Source organism: Lactuca virosa, chromosome 6 (assembly GCF_052849685.1).
Source record: "Lactuca virosa cultivar CGN04683 chromosome 6, Lactuca_virosa_CGN04683_v6, whole genome shotgun sequence".
In the NCBI taxonomy this organism is placed as follows: domain Eukaryota; kingdom Viridiplantae; phylum Streptophyta; class Magnoliopsida; order Asterales; family Asteraceae; genus Lactuca; species Lactuca virosa.
This window is the reverse complement of record NC_136431.1, coordinates 32,234,714-32,258,556: the sequence shown is the minus strand read 5'-3', so window position 1 is coordinate 32,258,556 and position 23,843 is coordinate 32,234,714. Positions and strand designations below refer to the sequence as shown.

The window sequence follows — 23,843 nt, the reverse complement described above, 5'->3', positions numbered from 1 at the left end:
TATTTTTAAACATGTTCCTAGCCATTGTTTTTCATCATGATAACATGATTGGATGCTTCATGCCTTAACAATAGTAGCCTTCATGTAGCGAATCACTTGGTGACTTTAAGTAGCAACAATTGCATAACATTCCGAACTACCTGATCCATTTTGGATACAAAGTCTACATATTTCTCCATTATAGTATAAATCAATACCTTTTACACATTAGTTCTATTTAGTTAAAATAAAATATTTACAAAAATTATTATGATAAATATGGCATGCACTTGTCTTCAAGGGGTTAAGGTATTTATGCAACAGATACTAACATACTATACAAAGTAGGAACTATTAAATAAATTATACCATCCTCCTTAGTGTATCACTTATGCCAAGAAATTTTATGTTTTGTGAGGGATTATTCATGCAAACTGTAAATCATACTTTAATGCAATCCATGTGGTATATAAATTGAGTATTTATTTACCACATGAATTCAAATCAAACTTTTAATCATTTGTGACGATGTCACAATATTCTTTTGTCGTCAACTGAGTATACTAAACAACTTTAACTGACTTTACTTTAAGTTAAAACAGGGGTACATACTATAAATAACCCCCAAAATTGCATGCTCATATTCACGTTGACCACTACTACCATTTATTAATCCTACAAGCCTCTACATAGTATGGAACCCGACAACTTACTATTATTGTTTATAATGATATGTACAAATGAACAATGCAAAAACACAAGCCAATACATAAAGCAATTCAAGATTGGACATATCGCAAAAATCGACTTCTTTTTCTACATGTAAAACCATGTCAGTGACACAACCACCAATACATTGTCCGGTTGCCACATATCATCATCAAACCGGACACACCCGACTTCAACACTTACAGCTCACTGTCGAGAATCCTACTATGGAGATTCGAACTACACCCCATCATGTAAACCAACCATAAGGTCAAGTGGGACCCTCTTCAAGGCATTCGTTTAAAAAAAACCCCTATTTTCAATATAAACTCACTTTTACCATGTTACTAAGCTTCTACCATCAAATATCAACTTAACCATTAAAATTCATGGTACCATAAAAAGCACAGGAAGCGAAGACACCAAATTTCAATGTTTCGATACACATACAAGTATCACAAGAAGATGATTTGTTGAAAATTTTATTAGATGATCTTGAACAGAACAAATTTATACTATGCCTAGAACTAAGCAATAACAAGATTCATGTTGTTGGGTTTTTGTTCAAATTTTCGATTAAAAAATGATGAAAATGGCAATGGAAGAAAAATAAATTTTGAACAACATAAAACTATTTTATAAACCATCAAGGATCCATTTCCATGAAAAGAAAGATTAAAATAAAACAACTATAGAAGGTTCAAGAATAATAGCCTTTGAAGTCTTTACTCATCTTGAGAGGTTGGAATTTGATGAATATGGAAAGAACACAATGTAGAGTTCCTCTGGAGAAGTCCATCAATAAGTTGCAACACAAAAGGATGCTACTCCACACTTGGAAGAAGAACCTCTTAATCCTTTAAACACAAATTTAATTTTTTCTTGAGTAGAGGTTCTTTTATGACTTATTTTCTTTAACAAATTTAGATAGAAAACTCATATATATATATATATATATATATATATATATATATATATATATATATATATATATATATATATATATATGTGTGTGTGTGTGTGTGTGTGTGTGTGTGTGTGTGTGTCAAAGTGAATTTCGTCCATGAAGAAGAGTAGAAAAATCACCAACTCACATGCATATACATTTTCTCTTATGCCTCTAAGACACCATACACTCTAATGATAAAAAAAACATGGACCATGTAATAGGTATGGCTAGTCAAAGCATCGAACAACCCATCACCCATATAGGGATGGATAGAGAGAGAGAGGGAGAGAGAGAGAGAGAGAGAGAGAGAGAGAGAGATTATTCTTATTCAAGAGTTCTCAAATAGAGATTATAAGTGCAATTCAACAAAGATTCGACCTGCTCACTAGGTATTCAAGATACTAATAAATTACTACTAGGTATCCTTATTTATAGACAAAGGATCATACCTTAAATGCTAATGTGCTAAGCCCGTCAATTAATAGGCCCGTGAAAGGTTTCAACGGATCACAAGTCTAAATGCAGCTGCTTATAGAATCTTCAACCTTTGTTGGAATGCTTTGTCAAGATGTTCTAGGATAATTCTCGGTTAAAATTCTTTGTCACGATTGCTAAATGCTCAAGTCACATTTAACAATATCCACATTGACTTGAGTATTCTTTAAATGATTATGGAAACCAAGACATTCATCTCATCCTTCCATCTTTCCCTTTACGGTCTTAGCACTGCAAACATCTACCAATTCCAATCAATGCTTGAACTACTTTGTAGGAGCGACTTTGTCATCATGTTTCTTGGATTCACCTAGGTATCTATCGTCAACATAGAGAACTTGTCTTCTTCCAGAATTTCACGGATGACGTTAAACCTAACATCAATGGGTTTCGTCTTCTCATGATAAACATGATTCTTTACAAGATTCAACTCACCCTTATTGTCACAATGTATAACGAGCTTCTCCACCTTCAAACCAAGACTCTGAATGAGACCGTGTAACCATGTCCATTCCTTTTTTCCTTCATGCAAATACATGTACTATGATTTAGGTGTAGATAAGGAAACGATATCTTGTAACGTTGACTTCCAACTTACACAACATCCAAACAAAATAAAGATATAACACATCAGTGAACTCCGTTTCTCTAGATCACCAGCATGGTTTGAGTCTACATATATACAACCAAGTCGCTCTAAGTGTTAGCCCCATACAACAAACAAACATCTCTCGTCTCGATCAAGTAAGTCAAGATCCACTTGACTGCTTCCTAATGAGTTTTTTCATGATTACTCATAAACCTGCTTATTACACTAACTACATGTGATTTCCAACATCAGTTGAGTATACAATAGTATGGTGCAAACCATTGCATACATGAGATTTCTAACAGTAGCCAAGTATGGAACCCTGTGTGCATACATGTGTGTATACATCTACGTGTACTATATATATATATATATATATATATATATATATGAGAGAGAGAAAATCACAAATATAGCCTAATCCATTAATTACTTTGTGAAAAATATCCAAAAAAACCTAAATTACAAAAATAGCCACGAACCGCAGATGGATTAAGCCCATCTACGATTTTAATATTCCACCCGCGAACGTACAAGTCGCTAAAGCACAGTTGTGCTTTAGCGACTTGTACATTCGCAGTTAGACTAGTCCATCTGCGATTTAACAAGCCATCTACGATTTTGCCTTTTTCCAGGTATAAAAACATAAATTTTTTTGCTTCATTTTTCACACTTTTGCTTTGGAGAATTCTCTCTCTGGAAGCCTTCATGTAGTGAATCACTTGGTGACTTTAAGTAGCAACAATTGCATAACATTCCGAACTACCTAATCCATTTTGGATACAAAGTCTACATATTTCTCCATTATAGTATAAATCAATACCTTTTACACATTAGTTCTATTTAGTTAAAATAAAATATTTACAAAAATTATTATGATAAATATGGCATGCACTTGTCTTCAAGGGGTTAAGGTATTTATGCAACAGATACTAACATACTATACAAAGTAGGAACTATTAAATAAATTATACCATCCTCCTTAGTGTATCACTTATGCCAAGAAATTTTATGTTTTGTGAGGGATTATTCATGCAAACTGTAAATCATACTTTAATGCAAGCCATGTGGTATATAAATTGAGTATTTATTTACCACATGAATTCAAATCAAACTTTTAATCATTTGTGACGATGTCACAATATTCTTTTGTCGTCAACTGAGTATACTAAACAACTTTAACTGACTTTACTTTAAGTTAAAACAGGGGTACATACTATAAATAACCCCCAAAATTGCATGCTCATATTCACGTTGACCACTACTGCCATTTATTAATCCTACAAGCCTCTACATAGTATGGAACCCGACAACTTACTATTATTGTTTATAATGATATGTACAAATGAACAATGCAAAAACACAAGCCAATACATAAAGCAATTCAAGATTGGACATATCGCAAAAATCGACTTCTTTTTCTACATGTAAAACCATGTCAGTGACACAACCACCAATACATTGTCCGGTTGCCACATATTATCATCAAACCGGACACACCCGACTTCAACACTTACAGCTCACTGTCGAGAATCCTAGTATGGAGATTCGAACTACACCCCATCATGTAAACCAACCATAAGGTCAAGTGGGACCCTCTTCAAGGCATTCGTTTGAACAAAACCCCTATTTTCAATATAAACTCACTTTTACCATGTTACTAAGCTTCTACCATCAAATATCAACTTAACCATTAAAATTCATGGTACCATAAAAAGCACAGGAAGCGAAGACACCAAATTTCAATGTTTCGATACACATACAAGTATCACAAGAAGATGATTTGTTGAAAATTTTATTAGATGATCTTGAACAGAACAAATTTATACTATGCCTAGAACTAAGCAATAACAAGATTCATGTTGTTGGGTTTTTGTTCAAATTTTCGATTAAAAAATGATGAAAATGGCAATGGAAGAAAAATAAATTTTGAACAACATAAAACTATTTTATAAACCATCAAGGATCCATTTCCATGAAAAGAAAGATTAAAATAAAACAACTATAGAAGGTTCAAGAATAATAGCCTTTGAAGTCTTTACTCATCTTGAGAGGTTGGAATTTGATGAATATGGAAAGAACACAATGTAGAGTTCCTCTGGAGAAGTCCATCAACAAGTTGCAACACAAAAGGATGCTACTCCACACTTGGAAGAAGAACCTCTTAATCCTTTAAACACAAATTTAATTTTTTCTTGAGTAGAGGTTCTTTTATGACTTATTTTCTTTAACAAATTTAGATAGAAAACTCATATATATATATATATATATATATATATATATATATATATATATATATATATATATATATGTGTGTGTGTGTGTGTGTGTGTGTGTGTGTGTGTGTGTGTGTGTGTCAAAGTGAATTTCGTCCATGAAGAAGAGTAGAAAAATCACCAACTCACATGCATATACATTTTCTCTTATGCCTATAAGACACCATACACTCTAATGATAAAAAAAACATGGACCATGTAATAGGTATGGCTAGTCAAAGCATCGAACAACCCATCACCCATATAGGGATGGATAGAGAGAGAGAGAGAGGGAGAGAGAGAGAGAGAGAGAGAGAGAGAGAGAGAGATTATTCTTATTCAAGAGTTCTCAAATAGAGATTATAAGTGCAATTCAACAAAGATTCGACCTGCTCACTAGGTATTGAAGATACTAATAAATTACTACTAGGTATCCTTATTTATAGACAAAGGATCATACCTGAAATGCTAATGTGCTAAGCCCGTCAATTAATAGGCCCGTGAAAGGTTTCAACGGATCACAAGTCTAAATGCAGCTGCTTATAGAATCTTCAACCTTTGTTGGAATGCTTTGTCAAGATGTTCTATGATAATTCTCGGTTAAAATTCTTTGTCACGATTGCTAAATGCTCAAGTCACATTTAACAATATCCACATTGACTTGAGTATTCTTTAAATGATTACGGAAACCAAGACATTCATCTCATCCTTCCATCTTTCCCTTTACGGTCTTAGCACTGCAAACATCTACCAATTCCAATCAATGCTTGAACTACTTTGTAGGAGCGACTTTGTCATCATGTTTCTTGGATTCACCTAGGTATCTATCGTCAACATAGAGAACTTGTCTTCTTCCAGAATTTCACGGATGACGTTAAACCTAACATCAATGGGTTTCGTCTTCTCATGATAAACATGATTCTTTACAAGATTCAACTCACCCTTATTGTCACAATGTATAACGAGCTTCTCCACCTTCAAACCAAGACTCTGAATGAGACCATGTAACCATGTCCATTCCTTTTTTCCTTCATGCAAATACATGTACTATGATTTAGGTGTAGATAAGGAAACGATATCTTGTAACGTTGACTTCCAACTTACACAACATCCAAACAAAATAAAGATATAACACATCAGTGAACTCCGTTTCTCTAGATCACCAGCATGGTTTGAGTCTACATATATCCAACCAAGTCGCTCTAAGTGTTAGCCCCATACAACAAACAAACATCTCTCGTCTCGATCAAGTAAGTCAAGATCCACTTGACTGCTTCCTAATGAGTTTTTTCATGATTACTCATAAACCTGCTTATTACACTAACTACATGTGATTTCCAACATCAGTTGAGTATACAATAGTATGGTGCAAACCATTGCATACATGAGATTTCTAACAGTAGCCAAGTATGGAACCCTGTGTGCATACATGTGTGTATACATCTACGTGTACTCTATATATATATATATATATATATATATATATATATATGAGAGAGAGAAAATCACAAATATAGCCTAATCCATTAATTACTTTGTGAAAAATATCCAAAAAAAACCTAAATTACAAAAATAGCCACGAACCGCAGATGGATTAAGCCCATCTACGATTTTAATATTCCACCCGCGAACGTACAAGTCGCTAAAGCACAGTTGTGCTTTAGCGACTTGTACATTCGCAGTTAGACTAGTCCATCTGCGATTTAACAAGCCATCTACGATTTTGCCTTTTTCCAGGTATAAAAACGTAAATTTTTTTGCTTCATTTTTCACACTTTTGCTTTGGAGAATTCTCTCTCTGGAAGCACTATGGACGATTTCATGAACAATCCCAACAATATGGTAGGATCTTTACCCATTTTGTGTTTTAATTATCATTTATCAATTTTAGGCTTTGTTTATTTACGATTGGGTAAATTACGCCAATCGTCCCTCGTGCACATGCCAAAAAGCGTGTTTAGTCCCTATTTTCAAAAATTAACTCGGACCGTCCCTCATTTGTTTAAAACTTGCACACTTCATCCCTCTGGACATAAAAAGACCATTTTGCCCTTACTTATTTATTTATTTATTATTAATTATTAGTTCATTAAAAGAAATTGTTTATTAAATATATATCACTACCATCGGTCTTCAAACACAATCCCAATTCCCTTTCTTCAACGGCATCGACTAAATCGTCAGAGGAATATGATGTTGCCGAAAGAAGATGACCTTGTCGGCAGAGATACAAACAAAACCTACAAAATTAGAGGCTTTCTTGAAGCTTACCGGAGAAGATGACAAACTACGGATCTGAGACGACGAGGTACATATCTAAAGGTGGTACATCATCGTCGGTTCCACCCTCACCCGATTCACACTCTACAACAACCTCGATGTGAACACAATGTTCAGAAACCCTAACCGTCGATTGGCGATCTACTATAATCAATCGAGGCCAACACGATGTACCATCCATACATTTCAACGGTGGAAGTTCACGTGTTTATTTAGGTCATAAGAAGGAGAATAATGTAGTGCGACGTTTAAAGGGGAACACTAGTGGTTCTCGATGGTGGTGATAAATCAAGGTTGTCTTTCTCTGCAACTCCAAACCACCACCAACATACCTACAACCTACAATTCCGATTTTGTTTGTTTATCCCCACATCAAGGCTCGCCACAGACGCTGTCTTCTTCTCCCTCCAGTTGATCACCTAATGCGTCTCTTTCTTCGTGTTCTTGCTTCAACCGAGCACGTATAAATACTTAGAGGTTAGGGGTAAGAAATCAAGGTGGTAGGTGATGGTTGTGGGCGGTGGTGATGGCTCGGTGGTAGTGATTATTTTCCATGAAAGAATTTAGGGAGGGAAGATGATTTAGAAGGGAAGGGGTATGGATAAGGTGGGTGGGGTGAGTTTTTTATTTTATTTTGTATATTATAAAACTGTAAGAAAAATAAAATAAATCAAAAAATGAATACAAAGGGTAGATTAGTCATTTCATGTATCACAAATGATGAAACGTGCAAAATTAAACTAGCACAGGATGACATGTGCAACTTTAAACGAAACGAGGGACGGTCCGAGTTAATTTTTGAAAATAGGGATTAAACATGATTTTTGGCATGTGCATGAGGGACGATTGATGTAATTTACCCTTTACGTTTTATTGGGAAAAAGTTTGAAAAAAAACAAAAATATTACAAGATTTCAGGTGTTTCCTATCCGATTTTTTTAGATCTATGTGTTATATTTGATATTTACTAGATTCCAAAAAAAGCCTTGAGGTTTTGATAGCATTTGATAATTGGATGTATGATTGTACAAGTGTATAATGCGTAAATCGTGCATTGTGAGGTTTTATATTTAGTACTTTTGTGTTGATATGTTATATAAATGTGTTAATATGTTGTAATAATATGATTTTTTGATATAAAAATGATTATTGCTACTTCAGGATGTTGTACCTTTGCATTTTGAGGTTGTACATATAGTTTATCAAAAAATATTAATTTAATTGTTGATGTTATAAATATGCTTATATATAGAAATATCGTTTATATACAATCGGTTTACTTGTCATGGTTTATATACATTCAGTTTATTTCTCAAAAAAGATATTATATGTTGCAATTTGGATGTCGTTATAAATAGAAATTTGGTTTACTTTGTGATTGTAATTCCCGAAGTTGTTTAAATCTAAGAGTTTGTAGATTTTAATTGCCGATGTCGTTATAATAATATGTTTTTTTGATAGTTTTTTATTATTTAGTATAGCTTTTTTGACAGTTTTTTTTTTTGACAACTTACTATCCTTTAATGTTTTTTAACCTTCTAACTTGTTGTATTTCAGCATGATTCTAGAAATCTAAATGTTAAAGTTGTTGTAAATCTAAAAGTATCGGGATGTAACATATGTCAAGTATTTGAAGTATTGCATGGTGTGCGACTGGAAATTTTTAGAAGCACCGTGTTTGATTATTTGTTGGACGTCCCTCAAATATAAGGGGACATGTTGCTATTTCATAAAATGTTTCTTCATCAGTTACGACCAGACGCAATAGTATCTCCGGATGGCATAAAACGGTTTTATTTTAAAGCGGGAGATACTAAAATGGTTTATGATCCCAAAGAGTTTTGTTTGATAACCGAATTTAATTTTAGAGTTTATCAAAAAACGATTGGAAAAAAGTTTCAGAGAAAAAAAAATTAGTAGTAAAAAAATATGTTTATTGTGGGAACGTCTTTTTCCGAACCACACAAATAGTTCGGTTAAAATCTATGATTTGAAAAGTTTCATTTTAAATCAACCCTTCTTAGCAGCTACCGATGATGATGCAGTTAAAGCATGTGTCATATACGTTTTGTGTGAATGGTTTTTGGGGAAAGAAGTAATTGATTGTGTGCCACAAGACTGTTTTTTTTTCTGAGAACTTGGATGGGTGGAACAGGTATTATTTTTCGAATTTCAAAGTTTTATATTTTATGTGGTAATGTTTATTCTAATTAAAAGTTATATATTGTATTTTTGCTTGGGGTAATTACTTGTGGGAGGTCACCTACGGTGATCTTGAGGATACATGGAACAAAATCAATAAATATTTATCACTACTTGAGCCTCGTCAAAGTTTGAAATACTCGGTTTCAAGATTTACATCGCCATTCAGGGTATATGTATATATAATTATATATTTATAAATTATAACAAGTATATTAGTTGTTATAGTTGATATTAATATAATTGCTAAATTTATAGATATGGATTTATGAGATGCTTCCATTTGTTCGACGTTGTGGTTATGCGTTACGTAAAAACAAAGATACACCTCGAATGAAGCGTTGGAGTGCAACCAAAAAATTGAAGTGGGTTGATGTGAACAAGATTTTGGATATGACAAAGGTTTGTATATTTTATTTTATTTATTTAAATCTTATGTTTGAACTTTTACTAACATTATACATATGTTAGTTTGTTTTAGGAGGGACGAAGACCAAGACATAGCATGACACCGAGCAAGAGAAGATCTTATTATTATACGTCATGTCAAGATTAGGTGTATGGTGAACCGCCTTCAGTTCCATCCCCAGTACGGAAGCATTTTAGGAGGCAAGACGAATCTTCGTGTAGTGTATCATCTAGTGGCCGATCCCACGGTAGAGCAGGAAAAAGTGGGAAAGCAAGTTTAGAAGAGTTGGCGAATCAGTTATTTGCACTCGAACAAGAGGTGTATATGAACTGACAACGTACTGAGGTGAATGTGGAAGAAGTGAATGACGAAAGTATTTGGAAGAACATAAATTTTAATGAACCGGCAGAATTTCAAACAAAATTTTCTTTTGATGAAAAGGTTACTGATACCCTATATTTATGATATAATTTGTATATAAATATGTATATTTTATTAATAATTTAAAGGTATTAATGTAGGTTTTAGATGAAGCAGGGCGGACTAGAAATAACTTCGATGAGGTTGTTTTTGATGATAATAAAGCTGAAAAGATTATTATACCTTATATTTATGATATAATATTTTAATAATTATGTATATTTTATTAATAATTATAACGTATAAATATAGGTGTTCGACGAAGGGGGGTGGAGTACAAATAACTTCGATAAGGATGTTTTGAATTTTGATGATAATGAAGCTGAAAAGATTATTATACCTTATATTTATGATATAATTTGTTAATAAATATGTATATTTTATTAATAATTATAACGTATTAATGTAGGTGTTAGATGACGAGGTAATAATTGTAAAAACTACAAATTACTTTGATGATAGTGAAGCTACACCCAATAGACCTAGGCTTCGTAATCCATCAAAGTTTATGTGTACTCCTTTCACGCATGTATACATTAAAAGGTAATATGGAAAGAATTTTTTTTATGTCAAATATTCATAAAATAATGATATAAATGTTTGAGAAATGTTTTAGTTACACACGACACCAAAGCCAAAGCGAAGAGAAAAGAAGAAGGTTAATACCAGATGAACAACCCCCCTCCTCCTCCTCCAGTACTTGTTGTTGCTCATGACTTTTCAATTTTGCGCCTGCAGCCTTACGTAGCAGGCGGTGAGGTTGTGTTACAAAATTATTTTTATCATGCATATAACGTGTAACACAGATTCTATAATTTGATATTAGATAGAGAGTTTTGGATCACGTTGTTTGGGCATACACATAACGGCTGGTTAGATGAAGCAGTAAGTTTTTTCTTAAATTTATACTTATAAGTGATTTTTTATTTATTAATTTTTAACAAAAGTACCATAACCTTCGCAGCATATCACGATTTGGATTAGATTGTTGATAAAGAGAGGTTTGAAGCTGACCGGTATACCATAATGCCTCCAAATGTTTTTGTTTTCCATCTTCTGGAAGATTGTTATGATTAGAGGGCATTTATGTCTGGGATAGCTGCATACCCCGACATTATGGTTCCTTGGTGTGATGTGGATAGGGTATATTATTAGTTTTATTGAAATTACATTCATTAGTATCATTTTTTTGTATCGAAATATTAATAAGTAATTATTTTTTATTTTAAACTTTGTGTAGGTTTATATGCCGACTTATTCCTATCCAAATCATTGGCTGTTTGGGGAACTACGAATAGAGTCAATGGAAGTCCATCTATATGACAGTCTCAGTAGTGGTGCATTTGAAAACTTTGAGTCAGATGGAACCTTGAGAAATTTGAGGCGCGGGTGGCAAAATTTTTAGACAAAATTAATTACTGGCAGAGGTGGAACATCCCAAGGAGACCATTGAATATGACATTTACTCTCAATGATAATGTTCCCCAACAAAGCAGCGTGTTGGGAGATTGTGTTGTATTTGTTTGTATGTTTATGGAACAAATAGTATCAGGACAACCAATACATGAATTTGTGGACCCAAAAAAATGCAACTTTAGAGTTTTGCCAAAGGACGACCAAAATTTATTGGGGATCGTGTGGTCATATGTAGTTGGATGTGATATGTATAACTGAATGTTTGATTTATAAATTCAAGTGTTTCATTAGGAAAAGTAATTTTATATATAGCGCGATAGACATTATCTTCATACATAATATAATTATAACTTCTTATTTTCAGATTGAAAGTGTTTATTAGACTTAGCTATCTTAGCTATTATCATAGAATATTGGTCCTTCTCTTCATCAACCCAACAGATAAACCCGTATTTTGGTCTCTGTGAATTTAAAGATAGGTAAGAAGATAAGTTGCGGTAGAAATATGACAACGAAAATATTAAGGAACTAAAAATCATGATACCATTTTTGGGCAAGCTTAAAATAATCTTCCTGGGTTTTTAGGTGTACCCGATATCCTAATGATACGTTCACCTACGCAATTGCAGTATGTCATTCGTCTGATTTATTTGATCAAATATGAATAAATTAACAAATAAATTTCATGGAGTAAGTATTAACCATTTATACGAAATTATATAGCAGATGAGTATAATGCCTTGTCATGTCAATAAGTAAAGTTTGCTTAAGGGTTGACTATGAAATCATATGGTTTGAGTATGAATCCTTCAAGTTGAACTATGATGTACAGACAAGTACAACGCCTTGTCTTGTCAATCAGTAGAGTTGGCTTACTGTTTGACTATGAAATCATCTAGTTTGACTATGAATCCTTCAAGTTGAACTATGAAGCGCAGACAACTAGAATGCATTGTCTTGTCGATCAATAAAGTTTGCTTATGGTTTGACTATGAAATCATCGGCATGCTTTGACTATGAATCCTTCAAGTTGAATTATGAAGTGTAGACAAGTATAATGCCTTGTCTTGTCGATCGGTAAAGTTTGCTTACGGTTTGACTATAAAATCATCTGATTTGACTATGAAGTAATCCAATTTCTACCAACTTTTGTATATTTATAATCGTATTCGTTTGATTTTCCTAATACAATTTCATTGCTTGTGAATATGACTTCTTACAACCAAATAAGATTTTGTGACCTACCAATATTCTTTCATAATCTTGAAAGAACAAATCCTAATACCTTCACAGCCATCAAGAAAACAAATACCAACCGTTTTCAATTCTGTTTCGTAGTTTTAGGTTGCGTGGTATGTCATATTTATTTTATTGATTTAATTAATAGTTGTAGGTAATGTACCTCGTTCAGATTTTGCATGTGACTAATACAAGTATGTTTTAGTTTTATGTAGATCCGTACCTTTCTTAGGCGCATGATACCATTAATATATGTGGGTTATTTACCCCTAGTTGGTAACTATCTGACAACAATGTACTTTGTGGTGGCTTTGGACGGAAACCATGAACCCCTACTCTTAGCTGTTGGTTTGGGAACCTTAGAGTTTGAGGAATCTTGGGCATGGTTCATGAAGAAGTTAAAAGAATGTTTAGGTGACAATACGGAGGTTGGTTTCATAAGCCACCTATGTGATAAAATAGACTTTGCCGCTGAGAGAGTCTACCCAGATTTGTATCATGGGCATTGTCCTAAAGATATAGCTCGAAAAATACGATATTCTGACGTACATAATGATACTATTGTCGAAAAGTTGTTTTGGAAACCATGCAGTGCATATAGTGTGCATGAATTTTACTTGTGTTTGGAAAGCTTTCAAAGTGCATGTAGGAATCCAATTTTCTGGCTTGACAATATAGCCATTTCAAAATGGGCACAGGCATTTTTTTTTCCTAAAGTACGTTACAATGTTAAATTGATTGATATTCCTCTAATTGTGAAAAATATATCCACCTACACTACACATATGAGTTACCTATAATAACAATCATTGAGTTAATCACTCAGTCGATTCAAGTGGCATATGTTGAACGGGCTGAAGTTGGAGGTACATTTATACTTATAGTTTGTTATTTCTTGTGTTATTATTTCTAAATTAACAAATTTCACAGGGAGGATTTATGTTGGTGTGACCCCTTATGCTTAGAATAAGTTTCAAAAGCGGGTGAACAAGTCTTATAATTGGGAAGCAAGACGTATTTATGGGGATATATTTGAAGTGGATGAAATTTTTGACACCTGTAAAGTACAACTTAAACGTAGGGTATGTAGTTGTGGGAAATGGCAAAAAAGCGGTATACCTTGTGGTCACACTATAGCATCACTAAGAACCCGTACGTCTGCAGCCATTCACGAAATGGTTGATTATAAGCTGACTTTTGTCGTGTATCGAGCTATATTCGGATCTGAGACGGTGAATTCTATACCATCACATCTACAATGGCAAATACCAAATGAAAGGGTGGTCCTATTACCTCCCAAGTAGAAGTAGTTATTGATGTACCCCTTTCAATTTTATGTGCTATTATGTAGTAGTTATGGTTTAATGTTTTAATGAAATGAAAATGGATGTGTTTTCTTAATTCATGTTTTATGCTCGTTACCGAAACAATGTACACTAAAGGATTAACAAGACACACGTAAAAAACAAACAGCGTAACTAACGAATATTCCACATCTAATCTTCTTTAACTAACATGTATATTAAAAATGAGGGACATTCTTTGAAAGATTTCATGCTCCCCCATGCATAAACTCCCTACCATTAGATTTGAAATGGTATAGCTCCATAGCCACCTGTATGAGAATGTCTTCATCCATATTCGGATGTCTATTATCCAACTCGTTGTAAATATGTTGAAAATGCTTAACCCTTTGTTTCAAATCCACAAACTTGGCTTTGACATCTCTTCTTCTTCGATATTAAGTACGACCCATTTAATGGTGAAACAAATGACAAACACAAGACCAAAATGATCCATTGTGAACTTCTGGCAAACCTGGTGGAAAATCCTCCTCTACAGTTACGTTCCAAGCATGAACCAAAGCGACCTCCTCTTGGATGCTCCATCGGAGTAGTAAAGGTGGGTCCATATTTGCAAGGTAAAATTGTAAGCTGATACAACTAATATGGATATGAACAATTATTTATAGTGGCCCCCTTTTGTAACTCCATTTGTGTTGTCAAGTCAAATAGTCGTGTCTTGTGTTGCCAGTCAGTGCAATGGCTTGTCAACTCAAACAATCCTCTCTTGTGTTGTTAATAAGTACACTACGTTCTTCAGTTAAGTTGGACTATGAATTGCAGACAAATTATGAAATTTGACTGAGATTTTGTGTAGAAACTTATGTGCTCTTGACGGACAATAAAAACATGTCGTTTATTATTTTCATAAAGCCTATTATAAATTTACTTTCAGTGAAAAAATCATTTTCATATATTACTTTTAAAAATTTACTCTCTTTATTTCGCTAAAAGTGACTTCATAACCATGGACCGCTGAGGAGTACTTGGTTCTTATTTGTGCATATATTCATGTGTACAAGACCAACAAGTTGAACGATCCAATGTTTTGGACTCATTTAACCTATATCTTCAATGCTGAAACTCGAACGACTGCAGAAAACTAGCATGACAACCTAGATATCGCAGCAAAATGATATGAAATGAAAACTGAAATTCTATTATTCAACGATCTTTATACCAAAATTGACGACGCCCGTTTAAATGCTACTAAGGAGGTCATCTTGGAAGCTGCTAAAGAGGAATACAAATCATTAAGTGACTGATTGGAATTCCAGTATGAAGCCCCTTGGAATATTTTTAAAATTTGTCCTGTTTATTTAATTTCTATTTCTATCTATTAGGTTTGTACTAGGTTATTTGTACGTATTTCGTCTGTATTAGATTTACCTCCTCTGTTTTATGTTATTTATGAAAAGTCTTTGGGCTATTTTTAACGATATTCCAAATGTCTTCGTACTCGATTACACATAAAACAATACATTACAAATAATAATTCCATGAAGCATTACACATAATACAATACATTACATTACAAATAACAATTCCAAACGTCCTCATACTCGATTACACATAAAACCTTACAAAGAACAATTCCATGACCCATTACACATAAAACATTGCAAATATGAAATTAGAATAATACCAGAGCCCTCTACATGAAATACTGATTATTTTTAACAAGATTCCAAACGTCCACATACTCGAAGTCAATGCCTTCATGCTCCAAAATGTAAAAATCTTTAACAATTTCCATAAGCTCTTCCACGTCTGCATAATAAGTTTTGGTATTTTTAACATAATTATACGCTCGATTGAACCATATGACTTCTCCCTTTACATCCATCCATTTACTGACAATATCTGATTGTAGTCGGTGTTGTCCTTCTCCCATCTCATGGTTGAACAAAGTTGTTATGCAGGTCCATTCATCACCTACCAGGCAATGTGGGGGATCTAGTGGTGTTACACCCTCCTTAATGCTAATACAACATCGTGTTACAACCAACAACTCGCTTGTCGTCCATGGTCATGGAGAATTGGAACCAACTACTACATTGGAAGAAGTTGCTACATTGGACGACATTTCTGAATATGGGTGTTCGTTTCATATAGATTAAACATCTATTTATAATAATAATAAAAAAGGAGTTAATAAGGACTTGACCAGTCAAGTGAAATCTTTGTATAGTGTAGTGAGTTATCATGTCAAACAGTCATTTATGTGTAGTCGTTTCCATGTTTGACTACGATTTGCAGGTTACTACAGTGACTTGTCATGTCAAACAATCGTCTATGAATTCCAACTTTGACTACGAAAAATGGTTGCCTATGGACTATGATTTTTAGATTACTAGGATGTACAAATACGACATATATAATCGTTTTCTTATTATAAATACTATATATAATATCAACTTTATTATGAGTTCATTCTCAAAGTTCAAAATTTGCTCATGCGACGAAGTAGATTGTTACTACTGTGATCCAGTCGACCCCTTTGTTACACCCTCTTCAGATGGCCCATATATATCAGATGAAAGTTTGTAAGAATTGAAAACGGCTGAAGAACAACAAAAACAAGATAACGAGTCGTCACGGCTTCTCAGTCAACGTCGTAAAGTTATTGCATCGGAATGCAAACAAGATCAAGAATGGATAGACCTTAATAAAAAAAATCAAAGAGCATGAAGAATGGATCAAAAAAGACTAAGAAGACTATCAAAATGACTGAAAAATGGCTTGCTGACAATGACGCATAGATGATACATCTTAGGGTGCAAAAGGATCGTTATGAAGATAAAATGAGAATTAGGGATGACTATATAACAATCGAGAAAGAGAAGTACCCAATGCAGTTCCCTGAGGTTACTAATTAGTTAAAAAAAATGATGTAAGATTAGCATGTCTCGGGTTTACTATACGTTTTTTTTAGATTAATATGTTTGTTTACCGTTAATTTCCAAGTATTTTTAAAAATCATGTATAAAAACTTCATTTGCTCTTATGATGTTCAAACTAAATTAAAATATAAAAGCATAAGAACAACATCTTAGAAAATTAATAAAAACATTACAATACATAATAAATTAACAACTGTTCAATTTAAGGTAGTTTTAAATCATAATCGGCGTTATAGTTCTATGAACAACTCGCAGAAGCCCCAATATTAAATGTTGTCTCAATAGTAGGAATTCTCGTGCGACGTGCTCCGCTGTCGGATGCCCTTCCATAATAATTGTTTCTTGTGTGTCCTGCTTGACCGCATGTAGACCACTCTTTTCTTATTGGACCCTTGCCTTGGGATGGAATGTGTTCTGTGTTTTTTGGCCTGCCTAGCTGGCGTTTATCCATTATAGGTGGCCTAACAGTCATCAAATCATCGGGGATCTCCCATTCGGATGGCTTTGGCAAGGGGTTCACTGATTCCTCATATGTTATCCTTAATGTTTCGGTATGGTAAGCTTTTAATGCATACATTGAGCAGTCTTGGTAATTGTTGAATGTTAGCGCTCTTATCACATGACCACAAGGTATGTCGTTAAGTTGCCAATGACTAAATGTACATGTCATTTGTTGGAAATCAATAATGACGTTTTGTCTCCCTTTTTTGACCTCACATTTCTTACTTGAGATCATGCGAACATCCTAATTGGTAAAACTATTTTTATTTTGTTTTACAATATCATCGGCCCAAGGGGTGAGTGTTGTTGTTGCTTCCGCTAAAAAAATAGAGAAAATTACACAGTTAAGATCAATAACATTTAACACAAACATTAATATTACAACTTACTACCTGCAAAGTTACATCTTTGAAACCACCACTGTTGCATTGTTGCACGAAAAAACTTGATAAACATCAGTATCAGCACCTTACGTGCATGTCTAGTTAATGCATTTATAGACTCTGCACTGTTGGACAACATAAGATTGTATCGGTTGCCTCTAAAATGTGCCCTAGACCAAGTTTCAGGATTTATACTTCGTAAGTATTCCCATACTGGTTCTTTTTTCTTTGTCATAAGGTCCATGGCAGCATTAAAACCATCAACGTTATAGGCTCTACAAGTCTCCCAAAAAATTTCTTTAACTGTCTTACTCTTCCTATATCTAGATACTATGTTGAAATACAAATGGACACCACATATTTCGTGATGAGCGTGAAGAAAAATGTTGGCAACAGATATCGCTATAGATGGAGACCTATCAGTTATAATTGTAAGATATTCCATATTGCCTATGCAATCACGTTGTTTTTGAAAAACCATGTCCAAGAATCTGTACACTCATTTTTGCATATACCATATGCAACCGGTAATATTTGGTTTAATCCGTCCTTAGTAATTGCAAGTAACATGGTACCTTTAACTCGCCTTTTAAGTGGGCTCCATGTACTACAAGGGTCGGCTTACAACAATTGACAAAAGCGCGTACCTACCATACATTGTATATCTATTCAAATACACTGATTATAGTTAGGTACACCAAAATAAAAATAAAAATAATAAAATATAGTAATACTAACCGAGCAACCAAGTGCGACATACAAGAACTCAAACTGATCATCACCATCTATTTGAATATGTGTCACCGTGTCGGGATTATGTTTTACCAAATTGTGGAAATAAGCCGCAAGTTTGGTAAAATAATCCTCTTTCGTACCCCTTAACAACAACAGTGCATATTGTTTCGCATGCCAAGCCTGATGGTATGAGATATTGATTTTCAATTGAGCATTCATATCGTAAATAATATCTTGTCCCCTATATGCTCTACTATAATCTTCAGCCAAAACATCAACAAGATATTCACCCAAAACATGTTTGTTTGCTTGTCGATAATTAGGTTGCAACATTGTTGAAGAATATGTGTGTACGTCAACAAATTTATTCACTTGGAAAAGTCTGCCAGTATTTTGAATTCCTTTTGCTCTTAGTAACCAAGAGCAATTTTTCCCAACACACACAACCTCATACCTTGATTTGGTCGATCTACTTGTCTTCGTCTGAAAACCTTTTTGGATACATTATTTCCCAATCGCCCGTTTTAGAAGGTCTTTGTTCTTAAATATACCGAGACATTAAATCTTTTGATGATTGATGTCTACCATCTATGATGGGATATCTTCATTAACATCAACTGGACATGCTGGTAAAGGGGGCATACCGTAAAAAAGGTTATCGGGAAACTTAGCTTTAACTTCATCACCCAACTCATCTCCATCAGAATTGCTTTCTATGTCGGTTATATCTAAACCTACATCAGCAACATCAACAAAATCCCCGTAACCATGTACATTTTCATCTTTTTGAATCATAACTTCTTTCTTTTTACTATCATCTACTACACCCCTATTCATAACTTTAACTTCTTGTTGGGGAACGTCAACATAACGACCACCCAAGTCATTAAGATATGTACCAACATCATCATCACCAACGTACTTGTAATTTTCAGGATCTATATAGCGAATAGGTGAATACCTCACATTAACATTTTCAACAACATTATGAAACTAAGGTACACTAGGAGTCATGAAAGTATCTATTGGATTGTTGCTCCCTTTATCGTTGCATAAGTTAGCAACCAACTCATTTCCACTCTCGCCACCATCCATAACCGCATCACCTTCATCAATCACCACAAATATTTTCACAGCCCTTCCTCCAATCGATTTGATTACGTTGATCAACATTCTAACATACATGTCTTCAACTATGGCTATATAATGATTCAATTCAGGATGATGGAAACAAAAACTAATTTTATATTTGTCTAACAAACCGGTTTTCATTCTCACCAAAGATATAAAATCACTATAACTAATATATTCGGAAAATATCAAAGCGAATTCAGAAATACCTCCCTGTGGACATACGTATTAAATATTTGTTTCAACAACTTTCCACCTCCCACCGGTTACAACGTAAACCAAATATTCATTCATTTATTAGAGAAGTTTTAAACAAATTTTCCAAAGAAATAAGAACTAAAGTGATAATTTTTTTGCAAAACTTTATATATAATATGATTGTTATGTAGTCAAACCTATCAATTTCGTAGTCAAAATAAAAAAAAACAAAAATAAAAATAAATTTGCAAAATCGCAGGTGGAATGGAGAGGAAATCTCAGATGAACTTAGTTCATTTGCGATTATAGTATGAGATTGCAGCTATTTATACGAGAAAAATGAGAAAACTAAAAAAAATAACCACTTGTGAACGTACATGTCGCTAAAGAACAGTTGTGCTTTAGCGACTTTTACATTCGCAGATAGGCTTAATATATCTGCGATTTTGATGGCTATATTTGTAATTTGGGTTTTTTTTGGATATTTTCCACTAAGTAACTAAGGGATTAGACTATATTTGTAATTCTCTCTCTCTCTCATTCTCTCTCTCTCTGTATATATATATATATATATATATATATATATATATATATATATATATATATATATATATAAATGTTTCTAGTATCTATTGTGGTTTGTATGTAGAATTGATTGTGGATCAATCATTTTAGTTATTTTAAGAAAGTAATTATATATATATATATATATATATATATATATATATATATATATATATATATATATATATATATATAAAAAAGAGGTACACTGGTGTGGTGGTAGTTTTTAGAGAGACTAAAAGTGATGAAGAAAGATGATAGTGCAGTGCAGAAATGTTGGATCTAAGGCTTGCTAGATTTAATTATAGAAGGAGGGAGAGAGAAAGACAGTGGTGGTGTGTTAGTGATGGTAGAGTTGGGAGCTGTAAATTGGTTCACTGATTTTCAAGGCATGTAGGAAGAGTAAAAATTGGCCCTAAATTTTTGGATTAGCAACGGATTGTGAAATATTTGTGACACATTACCGACGAACACCGATGAATTTGCGATGAATTAGCAACATATAGTGACGGATCTGCGACAATTTTCAGCAGATTAGTGACGGATTAACAATATATTAATGACAGATGGGGTTTTGAGACAGAACTGGTTTTTTATTCAGATAAGAGAATTTTGGGAGAGTTGTATGTGTGTCAGTGGTGGCACATGTGGGACTGTGTTATAGTGAGTTGTGAGTTTGATCTGTTTGTGTCATATGTGCTCCCAAAGTAGTACATAATAATTGTAAGAGTCGACCATTTAAGACATTTGTTCTGATTGGTGTAATCTTATTACCATCTACACAACTTATACCATCTAAATTAGATTCAATGGCCAGGAACCTTGGCCCTTGTTTTTAAGACAAGTATCTTAGAATGTGTAGTATATGGGTATGTGTATGTTGCGTGCGTGTTAGTATGTATATGTGTATGTGTGTGCGTGCACATGCTTGTATGTGTGTATGTGTGTCATTAGAAACATATTGAAATATAATTTCTCCTAACTTATCAAAGATGACACATGATTAATTAAAAAGTTCCAGTCAAAGAGCATATTGATAGGTCCTTGAAAACAACGTGCAGGTAACGTATTAAACCGTAACAAACATACACGACATGGTTATTCTCATGTCACCGGGGAATAAATTTGAACTATAAACATGTACTAAAAGGGCCTGTACTAAAATAGCACGAGTTTCACAGAGCTAGTAACAAGTGTATGGCCTTGTCGCTTTCTATATGTTTACAAGATTGAACATATGTTCTCCAAGATACCTTTCATGAAAACTTCCAAGCAGAAAGAGAGTGGATCGGTGTTCCTTTCCAACCAATAATGAGGCACTTTTCGTCCATATCAAAGGTGCAAGAACTTCCGCAAGGAAGTTTTTCTGCCATTAGGTTTGCTTGATATAACGAAGACATACTCAGTTCTGTTTCTTGCATCCCAAACCGTGCGAAAAATTTTCTCCAGACATCAATATTTACATGCCGAATCACTCGGTCTGCTCCTTCTGCTGCCACAATGCTCCATATTGCATTACCAAAGTACATTGATTCAGTGATAGCACGATTTTCATCTTCACGATCCAGACAGTCTTCTAAAGAGTCAAAGAACGCCCCATAGAAGAAAAGAGCTTCAATAAAACGATTCACAAAGTTGGGCGAGTTAAGATTTGCTGCAACTTCAGATACCACCATAACACGAGGATTTATATTTTTTATAACGTTCATCAGGCATTCTAGTCGATCCTGTTGCCCAATCATTCCCCACAAAGCATGTGATGAGTAAACAGCCAAAGCTTCGTCTGGATCCAACTCAAGAAGATCTTCTTTGAAATCAAGCATATCTTCCACCATTGCCACATTAAAAGACAAACACATGCTTATAGATTCAGCAAAACTCCTCAACCGATCTCCTGTCTGCTCAAGTTTCTCCTTGAACATAGTCCCAACAGCAGTTATTTTGAGACTTTCGATGATTAAATTGGGTTGAGATGCAATGGCTTGCATTAGAATCGTATGCTGTACGCCTTGTTTGATCGATAGATCAATAATATGCACTTTTGTTGCCCCCGCTACAGCATCAACCAAAGCCTGCACTCCAGGAAATTGACCAGCTTGAAGAAAAGGTAACTTCTGATAAACAGAGAGCGTAGTTGGATTTGGGGTCATCATTCTCCCTTCCATTTCGGCTACATCTTTCTTTCCAGAGCCATGGGATGAGATTATCCCGGATTCATTAGCCATCTTCTCTCGTAAAGCTTTTGAGAAATAGTGAGCTAATCTCTGAATTGGGTTTCCTGAACTAGATGATAACAAATCGCACCAGTCCAGAAGCTTACTTGATCGTTCAAACTGTTGATGGGTGACCTTCTCTGCAGAAAGCAAAAGATTTTCAATGAGTTCAATATCTTTAACTTCCTGATCAGTAAACCCAGAGAAGGAACCCCCATACGGATGGCTAGGCATCGAGATATCGTTTACAGACGATGAACAAGATTGTATGAATCTTTCTCCACCCAATCGAATGACTGCATCAGTTGATAACTTTGGGCCTCTCACTTCATGGCGCACTGCATCATGACTTGTGTGTGGTTTAATAAGCTCGGAATATTGAGATTCAATATCAGCGAGTTCGTGCATCTGATATCGAAATGGAGGTGTGGTGTCAAGAAACAAGGAATCCAAATTATGGAGATCTTTTTGTGATTCTTGCTCTACTTGTTGGTATTGTGTTGAAAACAAAAGCCAACGAGTAGCCTTAGATTTATTTCCTGAATCGTCTTCCTCCCATAACTGAGGCAGCTTTCCGAAACTCCCGACTTCCTTGTTATGCTGATTGAAGGAAGACATCTTGTTTAATTTCTAAATGTTTTTTGAGTGAGAGCTCTTTTGTAAAAGGAGAGAAATCAGAGTGCAAAAAACAAGTACACAGATAGAAGGGGAAAGAACGTACAACGTCATTTTCTTGATGTTATCGTTGCCGATGTGTTCAATGTTGTTGCTTAACACCATATTAATCTAAGATATTTAATGTTTTCTTTGACTTATTCAAAGGATGTATATACCCCCCAACAGAAAACAACAACAATAGACGCAGATAATAGATTGGCAGGAAAATTCAGCCATAGGGATGCATCCTTTAAAATCCACATTTAACTAAACA

The 23,843-nt window shown here is 34.2% G+C and overlaps 1 protein-coding gene across 1 annotated transcript; it reads right to left on the bottom strand.

Moving 5' to 3' along the window:
- Window positions 1-21,955: 21,955 nt before the first annotated feature.
- Window positions 21,956-23,530, bottom strand: LOC145121424 (DELLA protein RGL2-like). Its single transcript, XM_079057172.1, has one exon. It carries the CDS (start codon window positions 23,528-23,530, stop codon window positions 21,956-21,958), a length of 1,575 nt encoding a protein of 524 aa, XP_078913298.1.
- Window positions 23,531-23,843: the final 313 nt, after the last annotated feature.